This window comes from Sclerotinia sclerotiorum, genomic scaffold, assembly GCF_000146945.2.
Source record: "Sclerotinia sclerotiorum 1980 UF-70 scaffold_14 genomic scaffold, whole genome shotgun sequence".
NCBI lineage: Eukaryota > Fungi > Ascomycota > Leotiomycetes > Helotiales > Sclerotiniaceae > Sclerotinia > Sclerotinia sclerotiorum.
In genome coordinates, this window is record NW_001820822.1 from 531,123 (window position 1) to 548,043 (window position 16,921).

General features: G+C 40.1%; 7 protein-coding genes across 7 annotated transcripts; 2 read left to right on the top strand and 5 right to left on the bottom strand.

Moving 5' to 3' along the window:
• Positions 1-969: 969 nt before the first annotated feature.
• Positions 970-3,811, bottom strand: SS1G_09807 (hypothetical protein; the record flags this gene model as incomplete). Its single annotated transcript, XM_001589124.1, has 6 exons — positions 970-1,485; positions 1,538-2,060; positions 2,330-2,372; positions 2,826-2,857; positions 3,138-3,167; positions 3,630-3,811. The coding sequence occupies 6 exons, from the start codon at positions 3,809-3,811 to the stop codon at positions 970-972; spliced, it is 1,326 nt and encodes a 441-aa protein (XP_001589174.1).
• Positions 3,812-4,158: 347 nt separating this feature from the next.
• Positions 4,159-4,607, bottom strand: SS1G_09808 (predicted protein; the record flags this gene model as incomplete). The annotated part of the gene is made up of 2 exons (XM_001589125.1): positions 4,159-4,306; positions 4,582-4,607. 2 exons carry the CDS (start codon positions 4,605-4,607, stop codon positions 4,159-4,161), a joined length of 174 nt encoding a protein of 57 aa, XP_001589175.1.
• A 2,625-nt stretch (positions 4,608-7,232) lies between these two features.
• Positions 7,233-8,885, bottom strand: SS1G_09809 (hypothetical protein; the record flags this gene model as incomplete). Its single annotated transcript, XM_001589126.1, has 2 exons — positions 7,233-8,457; positions 8,653-8,885. The coding sequence occupies 2 exons, from the start codon at positions 8,883-8,885 to the stop codon at positions 7,233-7,235; spliced, it is 1,458 nt and encodes a 485-aa protein (XP_001589176.1).
• Positions 8,886-9,527: 642 nt separating this feature from the next.
• Positions 9,528-11,247, top strand: SS1G_09810 (predicted protein; the record flags this gene model as incomplete). Its single annotated transcript, XM_001589127.1, has 6 exons — positions 9,528-9,553; positions 9,700-9,912; positions 9,971-10,019; positions 10,240-10,763; positions 10,814-11,188; positions 11,223-11,247. 6 exons carry the CDS (start codon positions 9,528-9,530, stop codon positions 11,245-11,247), a joined length of 1,212 nt encoding a protein of 403 aa, XP_001589177.1.
• A 1,377-nt stretch (positions 11,248-12,624) lies between these two features.
• SS1G_09811 (hypothetical protein) lies at positions 12,625-14,318 on the top strand (the record flags this gene model as incomplete). The annotated part of the gene is made up of 4 exons (XM_001589128.1): positions 12,625-13,122; positions 13,175-13,576; positions 13,625-13,768; positions 13,842-14,318. The coding sequence occupies 4 exons, from the start codon at positions 12,625-12,627 to the stop codon at positions 14,316-14,318; spliced, it is 1,521 nt and encodes a 506-aa protein (XP_001589178.1).
• Positions 14,319-15,493: 1,175 nt separating this feature from the next.
• Positions 15,494-15,697, bottom strand: SS1G_09812 (predicted protein; the record flags this gene model as incomplete). The annotated part of the gene is made up of 1 exon (XM_001589129.1): positions 15,494-15,697. One exon carries the CDS (start codon positions 15,695-15,697, stop codon positions 15,494-15,496), a length of 204 nt encoding a protein of 67 aa, XP_001589179.1.
• Positions 15,698-15,708: 11 nt separating this feature from the next.
• On the bottom strand, positions 15,709-16,770 carry SS1G_09813 (hypothetical protein; the record flags this gene model as incomplete). The annotated part of the gene is made up of 3 exons (XM_001589130.1): positions 15,709-15,891; positions 16,070-16,566; positions 16,761-16,770. The coding sequence occupies 3 exons, from the start codon at positions 16,768-16,770 to the stop codon at positions 15,709-15,711; spliced, it is 690 nt and encodes a 229-aa protein (XP_001589180.1).
• Positions 16,771-16,921: the final 151 nt, after the last annotated feature.

The following is a 16,921-nucleotide window of genomic DNA, read 5'->3' on the forward strand; positions in this document are numbered from 1 at the left end:
TCTAGATCCGTTATCTTCGAATTCTAAAGACGGTACCATGGCACATTCGACATTTTAGGAGCCCGAAAATTGAAGATTGAAGATATATCTCGAACCACTGACGTATTTTAAGCTTCACTCTTGTAATCCAACATTCTTTCCCTTATTATTCCTCCAGTCTGCAGTTTCCAGCAGCTACTCAGCTAACAATAAAGTCTAAGTTCCCTTCCATTTTACAGTATGTATGCTTTCATAATTTCATGATCAAATGCTTACTTGACCAAGATACGTTGGTTAGGCCTAATATAACAAATATAATAATTATAGGCCTATTATATAATCATGATTCGTAGCACCAATAATAAGACAACCCTCTGTTACGATGGTAACAGCTGACTTGTTTTCGTAAGCTTGGGCCATATGTAAATCTGTTACGATTCGCTCAATTTAATATGAGATTTCGGTCACCCTAAAAACTCATATACACACACCATCAGAGCATATTAACAGGTATGCTGGATCACCTTGGATCATCAGTGATCCTGAGTGATCCAAGAATTACGAGGATCTATATATTCAGTATGAATTCCTTCCTGTAGAGCCTCGTGCCCAAGATCAATCATTTAGTATACTCTACTATTAGTTACGAATTGCATTATTGTCATTACTTTAAGTCCCTGCTTGACGCCTAGTTATAAACCACCTCGAGAGCCTAGAGCACTTCCACGTGATCTAGACGGCAAACCTCGTAACAACCAATTCATAAACTCATACATAACATTCCAATAAAAAGCTCATAATCATGACTACAAAAAAACTGGAAACATTACAAAATACAAAGAGTGATCCACATTCCCATAATATATTCATCCCTACACCAAAAGAAAAAAAAAACGATAATACAATTACACCTATCACCCATCCATCATTTATTCCAGGATTCATTCTTTCTCTCCACCCTCTCCACATCAATTCCCAACCCAAGAACCTTTAAATCGCACTAGGTTGATTAACATGAGCAGTACCCACCTCGCTCGGAGCATAAGTAGAACCCATCTGACCAGTCGTAACAGAAGTACCTGTTACACTAGGTGCATAACTTCCTGGGACTTGTTGCCCGCTACTAACTCTACTCTCATCTACTTCAGATTGTTGAAGTCCTTGACGATACCCATCTTCATTACCAACAACAGAACCCTCGATATTTTGGCCTTGTGGATTTTGAACACCCTCCTGACGTATGGCACTTGAATTCACGTTATCATGTGATTGAACGTCTTCCAAATCTAATTGCCAATCTCGAAGATCATCTTCAGCATCATTGAGAATCTGTCTAGCCTGTTCGGCATGTTCAAAAGGTGGACGGGTATTTCCTGGTACAATTGGTGTATCGTCAAGAAGATTTAAAAGTCGACGTCCGTGACGAGCAAGGATAATTTGTTTCTCTGCTCTTTCGATCGTGGCTGCAAATTCTGCATCATAAGCTTGCTTGATTTTCTTTCTCGTCTATAGTTATTTGTCAGCTCTGCTCTCTATCACCTTAAAAGATGAAACTTACAATATTTGTTAATTGAGCCTCAGCAACCAATTGTTCTGCTTCTGCTCTGACCAACTCTTGCTCCAAAGTAACCAATGTAGCACTTTGAGGTTCCTTGGCCTTCAATTTGGCAATTTGATCTTCCAATTTATGTTTGTGATCTCGACTCGGTTGAACACTCTTCTCCGTATTTCGAATAGCTTTCAATATCCCTCTCGAATCATCCAAATTATGTGCATAATACTCTTCCTGATCTCCCATTTCACTCAACAATACACCAATCTTATCGGAAATATCCGAAATGCCATCATCTTCCGTAGATTCACCCCATTCGGATAATTGAGTAGCAATTGAAACACGTTCTTTGCCAGCAGTTTCATATGCGGTGATGAGATTATTTTCCGTCTTGATGAGTTTGTAAAGTTTCTTGGAGAGGTCTGGTTGATTCATTCCACGAAGAGATGAGAGGGAGAAATGTTTGGAGGAGGATCCATCTTTAGTAGATGATTTCCCTCCTGAGGATCGGATTGATAATGCTCGATTCCTGACAAGAGTAATGTTAGCGATGATGATCTCGACCCGACGATCCGCGTAATTGAAAATGGGTCGGATGTCATGACTATGTAGATGTAGTAAAGGGGATTCATGAATGGGTGCGAACAAATGCTTTAAAGGGTTATTTTTCTCTCCAGATCCAGAAGCTCTGCTGGAATTTCCCCGTCGTAACATAGTTATAGCATATCCTTTGCGCAGAAGTGAAAGTTATGGTAACACTAGTGAAAAGATAGATAGAGGTAATCAAATAGAACTTACATCTTGGTGGTAGTTTGAATCAGGAAAGGACTTTGTTTGGATACTAAAGTTGATCAGCTCTTTCCGTTTAACAGTTCTCAAATTTTTAGTATTCCATCGAATTCGGCAACCCAAATAGTCTTTCAAGTTAAATAATTTTTAATAGTCGAATTCAAACGAGATAATCAAATGTTTTCCGGATCAAGACACTTCTGAATATTCATTCCGTACGTAATCCATGACATCTATCCCTCGATAACCACCTCAATTCCAAGAACATCGCAACATAACGAGCACGAGAATAAAAGACCAACCTTGTAACTAAGCCACCTCACTACTTAATATGCGTTGTATACCTATATTCGACGACTAGGATATGAAGATATATTACCTAGAATTTCTCTGCAAACTCATAAAATTAATATAAATACGTTGATGATAATCGACATTAAGGATGAGTATGAATATGAATATCAAAGAAGCAAGGGAAGCTTCTTTATGCAGGTTATTGCCCCACCATTGATGTTGACGTCATTTGTAGTGTAATGACTGTAGTGTAAACCTTATCGTTTGAATTCATGTGATGGTAAGATTTTACAGTAGAGAGAGAATATTGAACGAATGAGTGAAATTCAAGGTTTTGGATTGTTTGGACAATTATTTCAGATGAAGGTTATTCTAGGATTGAGATTGAATGCGTAAATATAATCTAGGCATTTTATTATGGGATTATGTATCGGGTATGTGAAAATAATTTGTTGCGAGTAGGAGTGATGGAGTGGAATGAAGAGAAATGATGATAGTGTGAGTAATGTACTAGGCTAGCTACGAAGGTAAACCCGTTACGCAGTGATAATGACTATCTGTTGTCAGTAGAGACGTTCATCATACATCACATCATAATATTTCTCTATCCAAATGTTCTGTAAATTAAATATAAATCATCAATTCATTACCCGTTAACTCATGATCATACAACTCATCCACCAACCTGGATAAACCCCCATAATTCCCATAATACAAATCTCACAACAAAACAACCCCCAAAATCCAGAACCAAAATACCACATCGAGAATCAAAACCTGGCCCGTCTAGCCAACAATGCCAGTTACACATAGATACACACACTCAACTCATACAGCATCATCCACACACCACACCCATCCACCAACCCATTCCAAACGCCCATAAAAATAACCAAGTATACACCCCAACCCTATCACACCACAAACCCCCCCATCATACCCCAATCAATAACGATGTCTATGAGTCGAACTACGATAACTCGTCTGACTAGCCCTCGGACTCGCAGTAACATACGTTCTACTAACAGGTCTAGAAGATCTCACCGACGTAACGGATACTCGTTGCGGATGATGATGAGAGTGGTGCGAATGATGAGAGTGGTGGTGATGAGAGCGATTGGATACGGGACGAGGTGCATAGACTACTTCGCGGATGATGGGTTCGCGGTAGTGTTTTGTTTTGCTTGGCCAGCACATTTTGAGGGTGTGGTTGTGGTTGTGGATGGGTTTGGAGGTTGGGGAAATTTATTGTAATGTAATGTAATGTAAGTAAGATCTTATATGTATATTTCGTAACTTTAAAAGCTTGAATTATCTCTCGAATATTCGTATCGTATATAGATAGTTGAATGGTTGGCCAATAACTTATTTATAAACGAAGATATATAAGGTTATATCGTGATAATTTTCACAGAAGAACCAAAAAAAAAAAAACCATCAACGTGGGAAAAGCCTACATTTATAAAAAATCACCAGCCGTCATCATCCCCTCCCTCAATCAAGTAATGAATGAGAAATCATGCACACCCAGACGGGACATAGCATCAGCCAAGTCCACATTGCGCACACATTACAGCGGTGCCCATGAATATTTTGCTATCCCAGCGAATACCCATCGATAGCACCCCACCATCCATCCATTCGTTGAACCCTGGTTCATAGCACCAGCCTCCACTACGTATGTTAATGATGCTGGGAAAGTTTATTTTCTGCTTTCTTGGGTGGGGGGTTGAGCCTCATTTGATGGTGTCATGTGGAGTAAGTATGAGTGAGGAAATATTATCGTCGAATAGGCATTCGATGAGGCTTTAGCATATGTGCAAATCACACACAACTCAGCAGTCAGAAACTTCCCCGAATCGTAAACTAACAACGAACGTAATTATTAATGAAACCTAGACAGATCGAATTCTCCATTCCCTTTTAATACTTTTAAGATCAGTGGAGAAGCTCCTCTCAGAATATACTATTGCAGTTTAAAATCTTCACCCATCTTGATTTCGGTACAATTTTGATGAGATCGGATTGGATATGAACTTCCAGGGTTTTCAGGGCTAGATTTTTAGCTGCACAGGTGCACGTCAGTCTGCATTAGTTCTATGGGCTACGCGCCTTATTTACCTAGTATTTTATCGTGGGGTTACTCGAGAAACCTTATAACGGCGAGGTCTAGATTTTTTCCTTTTTTCCGTTTACTTCTCAACCTAACCTTATCATTATCGAGATTATAAATTTACGCTGAAGAGATCTCTTCGGATTGTATGGAATCTACATAAGAGGACGTGGCTTTTACGAAGTTGCAGCAACAAGATGAGAGATGCTGGTGCGGAATTCGATTTTTCGAGGATATGATGAATAGGGGGAAACAGTTCCCAATACAGCAAATGGATTGATGGAGGGAGTTATGGATTTATAAATGAGGAGGTGCAATCAGAATCAGTAAGGCCCTTGCGGTGGAATAAAAGCCATTTCTTTCATTAACATACAATTGTCTGTATATTGTTGCTTTTAACGCTCATTATTGCTTCAAACAAAACCAGCATATATATACACTTGAAATCGAGTAAAGCGAAGAGCTTTTTTGCTTTGCTCCATTGCCATCAAACTTACATCTTGTCGCTCTACCTCTTCATCGCGGAATAGACTATGACTCTCAATCCTACTATTCTTCTATGCCGGAATGAGGAGGCTAGCTCCTGAACCTCTGGATGATTGTAGTATTTGCATTTGGGAATTTTGCTAGATACCTTGATTCTTTTAGGGAAGATGATCACGATTGCCCTATAATTATAGGTACTAGGCTTCATAAAACCTCCAGAATTTAGTATTTATTTATTTCTTAGCCCTGTCAAAGACATTTCGACAATCTTGAGGTTATCAGAGTATGATAACTGATTGCTGATATGCATCAGCATGATAACCATCTTCGCACTGAGGAAGAGCACGAGGGGCTCATCGTTGATAAGTAGGATTGTTTGCGCTGTAGGTAGTCCATATCGCAGTAATATACATCGGCAAAATGAGATTTAACGAGAAATCACTGCTTTGCACCATCGAATTTGCCTTTCCACCCCATCATGCGTAAGGTACAACATATCTGGTTTCATAATATATCAGGTCTGCTCCTGTGAAGGGTGCTGCTATGGAATGGAAACTTTCTATTCCCTTATATACACTGTTTCTGTTAGAAATGAATGATACATCTGGAATATTGGCATGAGAAAGGTAAGATTTTACAAAGTGACAATGGTGATACCTGGTCTTGTAGTGAGTCGAGGGGAGTATCAATGAAACCCTGTAATAAAGCTTGAGGGGCGAATATATCTCCTTCGAAACACTACAGAATGCTCCGTTGAAGTATTAATTCTGCCTGCCAAAGGGTCTCTAGGGCGCCATTACTGCGAGGCAGCTCAAGGTTTCTTTTTCCATATGTATTAAAGTAGTAAGAGATGTTTGAGAATGCCTAGGAACTTTCCTCCCTTAAGCCAGAATTGAGAATAATCAAGCGAGATTATCAGCAGGAGAGCACCATCAAACTCACGAACTATGTATTTTGTAAACCCGAGGGAACGCATAACAACATGATGAAAACACTTGCTTGATCCAATGAGCGTTGCTTTGATCGTACAAAACTCGAGCTGACTCAGACTGGTACATATGAGTTTCCTCCTAGTCACGGCCCATTGAAAATTGTGTCAATCATGAGTGCGAGATATTGCCTGAGCCCCACTTAAGTATTCTCGTATTTGCGAGAAGCTTCATCAGACTCCCGTGTAGCTCAGAACCGTAGGTGCAATTCCACATACTCCGCCTAGTTTACTCCATCGTTGTTGTGGGGAGGAAAGCGGGATCTGATATGATGTATGGAATCTGACGGCCACCGGCCCGTAGCATGGAGCATTGGTGATATAAATTGTTCTAGAAATTCACAACTTGTGAGTGAAATATTATTTAGCGGGTACATATATATACATATCTGACTTCCGCACTACAAGCTATTTGGTGGACCGACCGTGCTTGGAAATTAAAGATATGAGTGACTTTGAACAATACTCCGCAGCGTAAGAGCCCGACAGCATACGGAGCATGTGTAAGTTCGTGAATAGCTAATATGCCTGTGAACTTTGCCTTTTTGGGATCGTGTGGATGGGATAGGGCTCCAGGACGTTTAATTGACTTTTCCTCGTAAAAATAAATCGATGTAAAAAACTGTGACACTAACCCGTAGAGTCCGGGGAACAAAAATTTGAAGTCGGTGCATCGGTCAGTGTTACGTGACGGTTGTTACCCCACTAGTGGCTCACGTGCACTAGCCCTGTATATAAAGACCTTCTTACTTAGAATCTTCTTAGTTCTTTAGTTTTAGATTCTAAGTAATTGAATTGACTCCGTTTACGACTTTTCCGTCACAGTCAGTCAATGTATGGGAATGTAAGCTGTAGGTTTAATATCACTGGGTTGTTGCATTATATGTACTCGGACGAATCAGAAATAATCTTACAAAATAAGAACATTGTAAATATTAACGTGGTTTATCAGCGAGCGGGCCACTTTTACCTCAATTTATCATTTCAAACCCATATTATTTAACAACAATTAAATCAATTGATTGAAACTATCAAGAATCTAATAATCTAGGATCTATTATACTATTCTGACAAGTTCTTGAATTATGACCAGTCTTTCCACACTTACTACAGCATCGACTAGTAGATGATTCCCTATTAAAATTTCCCCCATTTTGACGCTCGTCGCGTTGAATCTGATTATCAACCTCTTGTTGTGATAATATATCTTTAGCTTCTTGTCCAGTAAGTACTCCTTCATTACGTAGTTGAATTTTTTTAGCGCGTCGACGTTTACTTAATACCTCATTTGCTCTTCGAAGCATACGATTCTCAGCACTCAAAAGTGTAACTTCATATGCTAATCTCTCTGTACCTTTAACTAAAGCTTGTACAGTCTCAAATATAGGTGTAGGAGAGCTTGATTGATGACGAGTTATTCGAGCTTTTACTAGAGTTGATTGTAAGAGAGCCTCAGTTGGATTATGAGGGGTTTGAGAGATCCAGGAGTTGGTAAGTTCCAAGGAGGTAGATGGAGGGGTAGAAGTACGAATCCTAATATCTAGTTTTGAAAGTATAGATTGAGGATCGAATGGTATTAGACCTGCTCCTCGAAAACCAGCTTTCATATTCTGAATAGTAAATGATTGTAAATATGCAGCTTTGAAGGCTATAAAGAATTCAACCTTGGTAATATGATTGATATGAGCTTTGATAAATCCTTCAATTTGACAACTATATGAACGTTTGAGTATGCCAAAACACCCAACATCGAGTGGTTGAGTTAAATGACTTGAATGTGGTGGTAATTTGAGGCATATAATATCATTTGATTTGCAATATGATTGAAAAGGTATTGATTCATGGCTTTCGTGCCCATCCAATACTAGCATTCGATATTTGCCCTTTCTTTGACGAATAGTATGTTTATCGAAATGCTTTAACCATTCTAACCCTGTTTCATTATTCGTCCATCCATTGGAAGTAGGTTTAATAGCCCAATCCGCAGGAAAATCGGTTTCGGTATACCAATTGGAAAGATGAACTTGTCCTTGAACTACCAGAAATGGAGGTATAGTTTCACCCTCTCCATTGCCACATATAATTGCTGTAGCCCACTCTCGATTGCCTGGTTGTATTGCCTTGCTTCTACCATTTCGTTCAGCACTAGTTACAACCATTCCAGGGCATATTATACCCATCATGAAGCCGGTTTCGTCGAAATTGTAGAAATCAGAATCGACAATACCATATTTCGCCCGCATATTCGATACCAATCTAAATCACTCTTCAATAAGCTTGGGATCTTCGCAGAGAGCTCTTTGAAAATCATAAATGCGATTAAAACGCGTCTTTAATTCTGGACATCGTTTAACAAAGCGATGAGCCCAGAGCTTTCCAACCTTCTTCGCACCCCGCGATTCGAGGATATAATTCGCCATATCTTCTACACCATTTAATTTAGGTGCAAACCCTCTCTCATCCATATCGATTATATACTGGATAAGCACTTCCTCTTCTAATTTGGTCAAATTATGACTATTTGCTCGAGATTCGATACGAGGGGTAGTACCGTCCATTCTGCGCTGAATCTTTGTACGCGGGATATTATATAGCTTAGCAGCCTTCCGAATGCTTAATTTTTGGTCTTTATTGATAGCTTCGATAGCTAAAAGTATTCGACCTTCTTGATTATTCGATTCCATAATATATTGTTGATAAATCGCGTATTGAAGTTGAAAGATATAAATTGAGGTAAAAGTGGCCCACTCGGTGATATGGCCCACTCGGTGATAAATTACGTTATCTTCAACTTTTATAGTAATTTTGATGGGGTTGAAATGTCAATCACGAGGCCGCTTTAGTTTCTGTGTTCCTTCGTTGTGTCAAAGAGACACCAGAGGAAAAGAGTTCACCGGCCAACTGAGCACGCCAACTAAACGCGTAGACCTAATTAGATAATGCATTGGCAGAATTCTATTATTAGAGTGTTTTTGAATTGGAGAGGGCCGGGTCCAAGCTTTTACAGTTTTGGGTATCAGAAATCAATCTTTTTCAAAATACAATATATAGATTTGATATTTAAAATTAAAATAGATTTAATTAATAAATAATGAAATATAAAAAAGAAAAAAAGTTTTATTTATAAAATAAAGCGAGTTGGAGGTGTTTTGGCCGCTACATTCGGCGGGCTTCGTCGCTGTTTTACGCAGCCTCAACACGCGCTAATAGCATCGTTCACGAGCATCAGCGCGAACTCCACCCCACCAAAATTCATGGTCCTTATCCATCACCATTTCCCGTTTCCCATTTTCAACGTCACCATTCTAATTAAGACAGAGCCAAAAATGGCTGTATTCAAGTTATTTAAACCGTGACCTTTCCACTTCTCTTTTCCTCAGTGCCTTTCCACCTCAACCAGCAATATACCTTCATTCACATTCAAACTATTTTCAACTTACCTTTTCCCTCTATCTTTCAAATCTTCTAGCATTGGTTATGGCTAATACTTCGAAAAAGCGCCGCCATTGTGACAATACCCCAGGGAATATCAACCTCCAGAAATTCCTTGTACGGCGTAGCAATCTTCAGCAACGGCCAAAAAAACCCTAAGGTCACGCCAGAGGACTGTGAAATCAATATTCAAAAGCTGAATAAAGATGGTCCTCTGGCATCAAAAGATGCAGACGCCACAAAGGAAAACATCACTGGCATATGCCGCAAGTGGAAAAGGTAAGAAAACAATCGCCTACCTCGAGTTTCATCTTGCGAAGCTAACACATAACATCAGGTTCTGCGAATTCAGAAACGAGCAATACTGGCGGGCAGCTATTCAAAGTGTAATAAAAGGACTATTATGATGTTCCTCCGATATATCTGTGAGAATTATAGGATACGCACATTCAGTTCTGTACATCAATATCTGCTTCAGTCCAAGCAGCTTTACAACCGAATCAACGGACGGCATATGGATACAAATAATGCGAAAGAAGTTTTAAAGGTATGATAACATACTTTGTTGCTAATTTCTGAGACAGATTACTAACTATATAATTATAGTATCTCGACACTATCTTAACCAAAGAGTTCACTTTAAGAGGAGAAAAGACGGCAAAGCCAGTGTTGGGAGCAGACGACCTTATCCTCCTCCTCACCCATCATTGGGCCCGGGACACATCTATTTTTCCAACCGGAGATCAGCGTTTGGCACTTGCAACAATCATGCTCCTCCTTATCTATACCGGCTGTCGACCCGCCGAGTCGGTTGATGCAGCCAAAGGGAAAATTGCTATTGGTCGTGATCAAACATATGAAGACGACAATTGGGATAATGAATGTGAGGGCTTGGATAAGACGAAAGATGATGATCCTATATATGAGAATCCAGAGCCTTGGGTCGATCCAAAGATCTCCGATTGTGATGATAAGGATGATGAGGATATTCTTACACGAGAATATAAAGCTCTCTGTTATGAAGATATCCGTCTTTGGACTGTCCGAAATCCTACCCCTGGAGAAAGCGATCTCCTTGGAATGGAGATCACTCTTGCTCATCACAAAGGAGCTGATAGGAAACCCAAACCGTACGTTCTTGATTTGATGTGTTTTGATCTTGCTAACGTAATATTCGTAGGACTACGTTTCTTTTTCACGAAGAAGCTTTACCAATTCTTTGTCCTGTTAGCCATATCTTAGCCATTGCCATCAGGGATAATGCAATCAAGGTAGACGGATTTACTCACGCCGAACCGTTTTTTACAAGCAACCTACAAGACCCTACAAAAGCAGTTCTGGTGCATTGGAAGCCAGAGAAACTCAAAGTACCGATCTTTCGGCAGACGGTATGGACATTTGATGGTCTATCAACATCAGAACATAAGGCCCTTTGTTACTCGACCTTTGCATATTACCTTGACCGTCTTGGTTGGGCTACCGGATTTGCACAGAAGCTAACTAGCTATTGTTTCCGTCGAGGTACTGGGAATGCTGTAGACGGTAAGAGATTTCTGTAAATACTTTGTATCCTTGCTGACATCTTCTAGGGGCAGCTACAACTTCTGTACGTGACCAGGTGATGAGGCATAACCCTCAGACAGGAGTCTTTTGCGGATCCTACATCAACGAAAAGGTCCGGTTTATCGTTCAAGATGCGGTATTAGACCAGCCAACGAATATCGGATTTCTTTGTGCCTTTATATATATGAATCTCACATATAATCTGCATGCCCCAATCGATGTACTCGAAGAGATTTTGAAAGCCCTCCCTCCGGATCCAGAGATAATGAAACTTAAAAGAGAACGCGAGGAATACAAAAGGCAATATAGATCCTACAGTCGAGCTCCACCTGAAATCCGCAAAGAATATGAACAACTCCTTCGGCAGATTGATTATTTACAGAAACAACGTGATCGAGCTATCAAAATAGAGTTCCGGCGGGATTATTTTGATCGTATCCATGATGAAGAATTAGAGAGGCAACTCAAAAAGATCCCTACAAACGAATATGTTGAACCTGTCGTCCATCACCAGCTTCCAGAACGAACTCGACTCCAAGAGGTGCTTTGTGATCTCTCGAGGGACATGAGCCCAAGCGATATCGTCAGCCACCGGATCCGTACCATTGACTTAATGGTAGCACTCTCCTATCGACAGGAACAAGAAGTTCAACATAGCAACCATTCAAGTAGGGAATCTTCAGAGTTTTCTGAGGAACAGCCTTTGTGCGAGGACCTCTTTCCCCTTCTTTGTAAAAAGACCCAATGCATTATATGTATCGGAGACAATCGAAGTACTTATGAGTATCGGACACGTACTTATGCCACTTCATACAAAATGATGAACCATGTGGATAGCCATTTGAAAGAAGTTCCGAAATTCCAGAAAACATCCTGTACTCATCCTGTTTGCCAATCGGAAGGGCTTATTCTTAAACACTTACAGCACTTCAAGAATCATGTACAAACTATGCATGGCATCAGTCTTCGACCCTAAAACTATCGAATAAGGTGTTAGGGATTGATGTGACAACTTGAAAAGGATTAACAGCCCATCGGAAAAGTAACTTGACCAGGGCTTCGGCTGCAAACATATGAGTAATCCTGTTAACATGGTCGTATTATTCTGTGTGATCCAAGCGTCTGTAACTTATAATCTGTTTGTTACAATTTTCTTTTTCCAATATTACGATTTTACTTGCTCTTTCGCCATGTTTCTCTCGCGGCTATATGCATATACAATTCTTAGTTTTTAGCAAATACAAAAAGAATCTTTATATTTTCTTTCAAACACCCTTCGTCAGATCGGAAAATTTGCATCTGTACCAAACGTCCAGAATATATAGGCAAACTTAAATAAACCTCTGATCGCTCCCTTTTCATATTCGCTGTACCTCCCTTTTCCTTAAAATGTCCAATACAACACCCCTAACACTCAATAAGTTCAATATGCATAAACTCCTTATCGATCATCTAAACCTTCAAATCGAACATGAACAAGAGGAGTTCCAAGAGGCCCAGGCTGCACCAATATTTACTGTACCTGTGTTTGAACACATTGAAAAAGAACTTACTGATAGTTCTGAATCTCGTTTCCCACAATATGGACTACTTGGTGGTCTATCTGAGAAATTGAGTGAGAAAACAACTGTTTCTAATAACGGTCAAGACCCTCGCATATTCTTCAATATCGCATCCCCATCAAGCACTTTTGTCTGCGGGTCTCAAGGCTCAGGCAAAAGTCATACATTATCCTGCTTACTCGAGAATTGCTTATTCTCCTCCAAAGCTAGCAAGCTCGTGAATCCCCTTACTGGTCTTGTTTTCCATTACGATACATTCATATCTGACGCAGGAGGGTCGCCTTGCGAAGCAGCTTTCCTCTCATCAAACCCCGACATTACAGTACGGGTGTTGTGCTCACCTGCAAACATACGCATTATCCAAGTAAGTTCACAAAGCTCTGATAGAAATTGAGGCTAACTAACGTTTCTTAAAGCGAGTGTATCATGGCCTGAACGTTCAGATTGAACCGTTGTGTATCAATGAAAGTGATCTCAATACAAAGCGCATGCTAGACCTTATGGCGGTGAGCCAAGATGATGGACCGATGCCATTATATTTGCATATAGTGAATCGAATCCTGCGAGATATGCGCATCGAGCAGCAGGAGGCCAATACTACATTCGATTATCAAAGCTTTAAGCTGCGGCTTATGGATACCGGTATGACTCCTGCCCAGTTGGGACCGCTCAGTCAGCGGCTTGATACACTAGAGAGCTTTATGCCTAAAGCACAGACGGGTGCCGAGCAATCGTACATGAGAAGAGGTGGGTTTCGGGGAAAGGGCAAGGAAAGGGGGAAGGCTGCAGGCAAGACTGGGAACGATTGGACTCCCGAGGTTTGTTCAACCTACACTCTTTTTCACATAAATCTCTAATAGACATAGCCTGGCCGCCTTACCATTGTGGACCTCTCATGTCCTTGTATTACGTCGGAAGGGGCTTGCTCCTTATTCAATATCTGTTTGAGCATCTTTCTCGAACAAAATTTAGATGTAGGTCGAGTTATCGCGCTAGATGAGGCCCATAAAGTAAGAAAAACGGTGCTGAAAGCCCCTATATCCTTTGGTCTAAGTTGAAGCGCTAATTATTGATGGCTTATAGTATATGAACACCTCAGCTGAAGCATCAACTCTGACGAATACCCTCCTCTCTACTGTTCGACTACAACGGCACCTTGGCGCTCGTGTTATTATCTCTACGCAGGAACCAACAATTTCTCCTTCGCTTTTGGATCTATCTTCAATTGTTATTGTGCATCGATTCACTTCACCGGAATGGTTGAACAGCTTGAAACGCCACCTTGCAGGTGCTACTTCTAATTTGCTTGATGGTGAAAATGCAGATTCAGATGGTCTTGCGAGTTCAAGAGGGAACGGGGATGGTGCGAAAAGATTGTTTGCCGAAATTGTAAAGCTAAGGGTTGGCGAAGCGTTGTTGTTTTCCCCTAGTGCTATGATAGACGTTGAAGTAGGTAGTAACGGTAAAGTGGCAATGAAGAGGCTTGGTGATGGTTTCTTGAAGATTCGAGTTAGGATAAGATTGACTGCTGATGGAGGCAAGAGTATTGTGGCAACTTAGGACATCAGGTTGAGGTTTTACTTTGAATCTATTTTTAATTTATCATTCATATTTATCAAATTTCTATAATAGACAAATTCCTGGATTATTGAGGACAGGATCCTTCTCTCTCAATATCGCACCCCTTCGCCCAACTATACATGGAGTGGTGACAAAGGTTTATATTAGTAGATGGACTAGCTAGACCTTTATCGAGGCATGACTTAATATGAAGGAAGAAATGAAGCAAGACCAATCAATTTAGTACCACCTCCAGGCCAAACCGCAGTTTGCCGTAAAATTTGGTCAATTTTGGTCAATTTGGTGTATTTATACTTGTGTTACGCGGGCTTGGTTCCCTAGTATTAGTTTTCACTTCCCCCATTCAAACATTAGAAGATTGAGGCTTTCAATCTCCCCAACCTGTATTAGCTACGGTCGAATAAGGCCAGCCACCCTCCATTTACTATTGTTAGAAGCCTACAAAGCTCCTAGCCGTCTTAGATAGTCATAGACTCAGTGTAGACGTTAATTTAATCAATCAATCAATCAGTCAACCTGTCCATATGAGCTCAGACCCTGTGGAAAAGCAAACCGATTCACATACAAAATTGTATGGTAATCGGTTCGTAGAGTCTCCCCACCTTCAGCAAGCACAGAAATATGTTCTGATTTAAATCACGTGATGGATCTAAGGGATCTAGGGGATCTAGATAATTAAACTCTAGATCCAGTAGATCCAAGGGATCCAAAAGAATACAGTAGAATATGAAGTTCTATATAAAGGGATAGGTTTTCATTTGTAGAGCTTCGTGCTCAAGATCAATCATTTAGTATACTCTACTATTAGTTACGAATTGCATATCATCATTGTCATTACTTTAAGTCCCTGCTTGACGCCTAGTTATAAACCACCTCGAGAGCCTAGAGCACTTCCACGTGATCTAGACGGCAAACCTCGTAACACAAGTATGATTGATTGATTAAATTAACGTCTACACTGAGTCTATGACTATCTAAGACGGCTAGGAGCTTTGTAGGCTTCTAAACAATAGTAAATGGAGGGTGGCTGGGTCTTATTCGACCGTAGCTAATACAGGTTGGGGAGATTGAAAGCCTCAATCTTCTAATGTTTGAATGGAGGAAGTGAAAACTAATACTAGGGAACCAAGCCCGCCTTACAGATACTCTCGTATTCAAATAAGAGGAATAACAAATGAAATGTAATGAAATTTGACATTGGGGTGATTGCCCAAATTGACCAAATTGACTAAATTGACCAAATTGACTAAATTGACCAAATTGACTAAATTGACCAAATTGACTAAATTGACCAAATTGACTAAATTGACCAAATTGACTAAACTGAACAAATTGACTAAATTGACCAAATTGGCCATAATTGATCAATTCAATCACAATCTTCCGGTCCACCCCCTTCTTCTCCGCCTTCTTCCTCTTCTTCTTCATGCATTCTATTGAGATGCCATGATCTGGTGGCTATTCTCGTCGCCTCGATAAATTCGAGGGTCTTGATGATTCCTGCTTTAGTATGAAGCAGATATTTCATGGTAGGTTGGACTATGGGGTTATCCTTATTGAGGGTTTTCCTTGCCGTTTTATATATAGGACAATTGAGTAGAAGATGATCAGGAGATTCCTTTCCCCCACATCTACAACTGTCATTAGAGGAGAATTAAATTGACAGGATGAGAAGGGGAGATTTTCAATAATCTGAAGGCGTATTGTTTGATTCCAGCATTTAGTCTTACTTCTGGAGGGCACAATGCGGCTTCTATTTCCATTGGTTTTATTGGTGAGGTTTTGAATACTCCTAGGATTTTTCGAAGGGCGAGGTTCTGCAAGGATTGAAGGATTTTCTTGAATTGGTTTTGCCCTTTCCACCATAAAATTGAACCGTAGTCAGCTATGCTGGTGACGCATGCCATATAGAGCTGTCTCATTGCCTTGGGACTAAGGCCTTTTTCAGAATTAGCAAGTCTAGCCATTCGGTAGAATGAGGTTTTAGCCTGGGTAGCTCGGATTGTGACATGTTGTTTGAAACTGAGGCCAGGGTCGAACCATATGCCTAGCCATCTGACTAATGTTGAGGGTTGAATTATCTCCTCGTTCGGAAGCTTGATTGAGGCTGTCTTCGTATCTTTGGATATAGAGAAGTGTACTAGTTCCGTCTTCGCTAGATCAAATTGAATAGCATTTTCTTTGCCCAGAGCATATATTTGTTTAGAGGTGAGAGCGTTCTGACGGTCTAGAACATCGAGTCAACATACTTATAGGACTGCTTTATATTTAGATAATTGGATTCATATTTATGGAAAACTAAATTGGAAGAAAACATTCTACAATAAAATACTCTTCCTTGTAATCTTGAATCGGTATCAAACATGAATCCTTTCCATCATTATATTAACATTCGTAAGTCTTGAACCCATATAAACATACCATCATTCATTTTATTATAGAACATTCCGTCCAACTGATATTCCATTCCATCAAACAAAATTTCTTCCAAGCAAGAATCCATCAATTACGATTCAGGGTATCCAGAGAAAAATTTCCCCTTTATACAATTGCAGCCACAACCGCAATCGCATCTACATTAA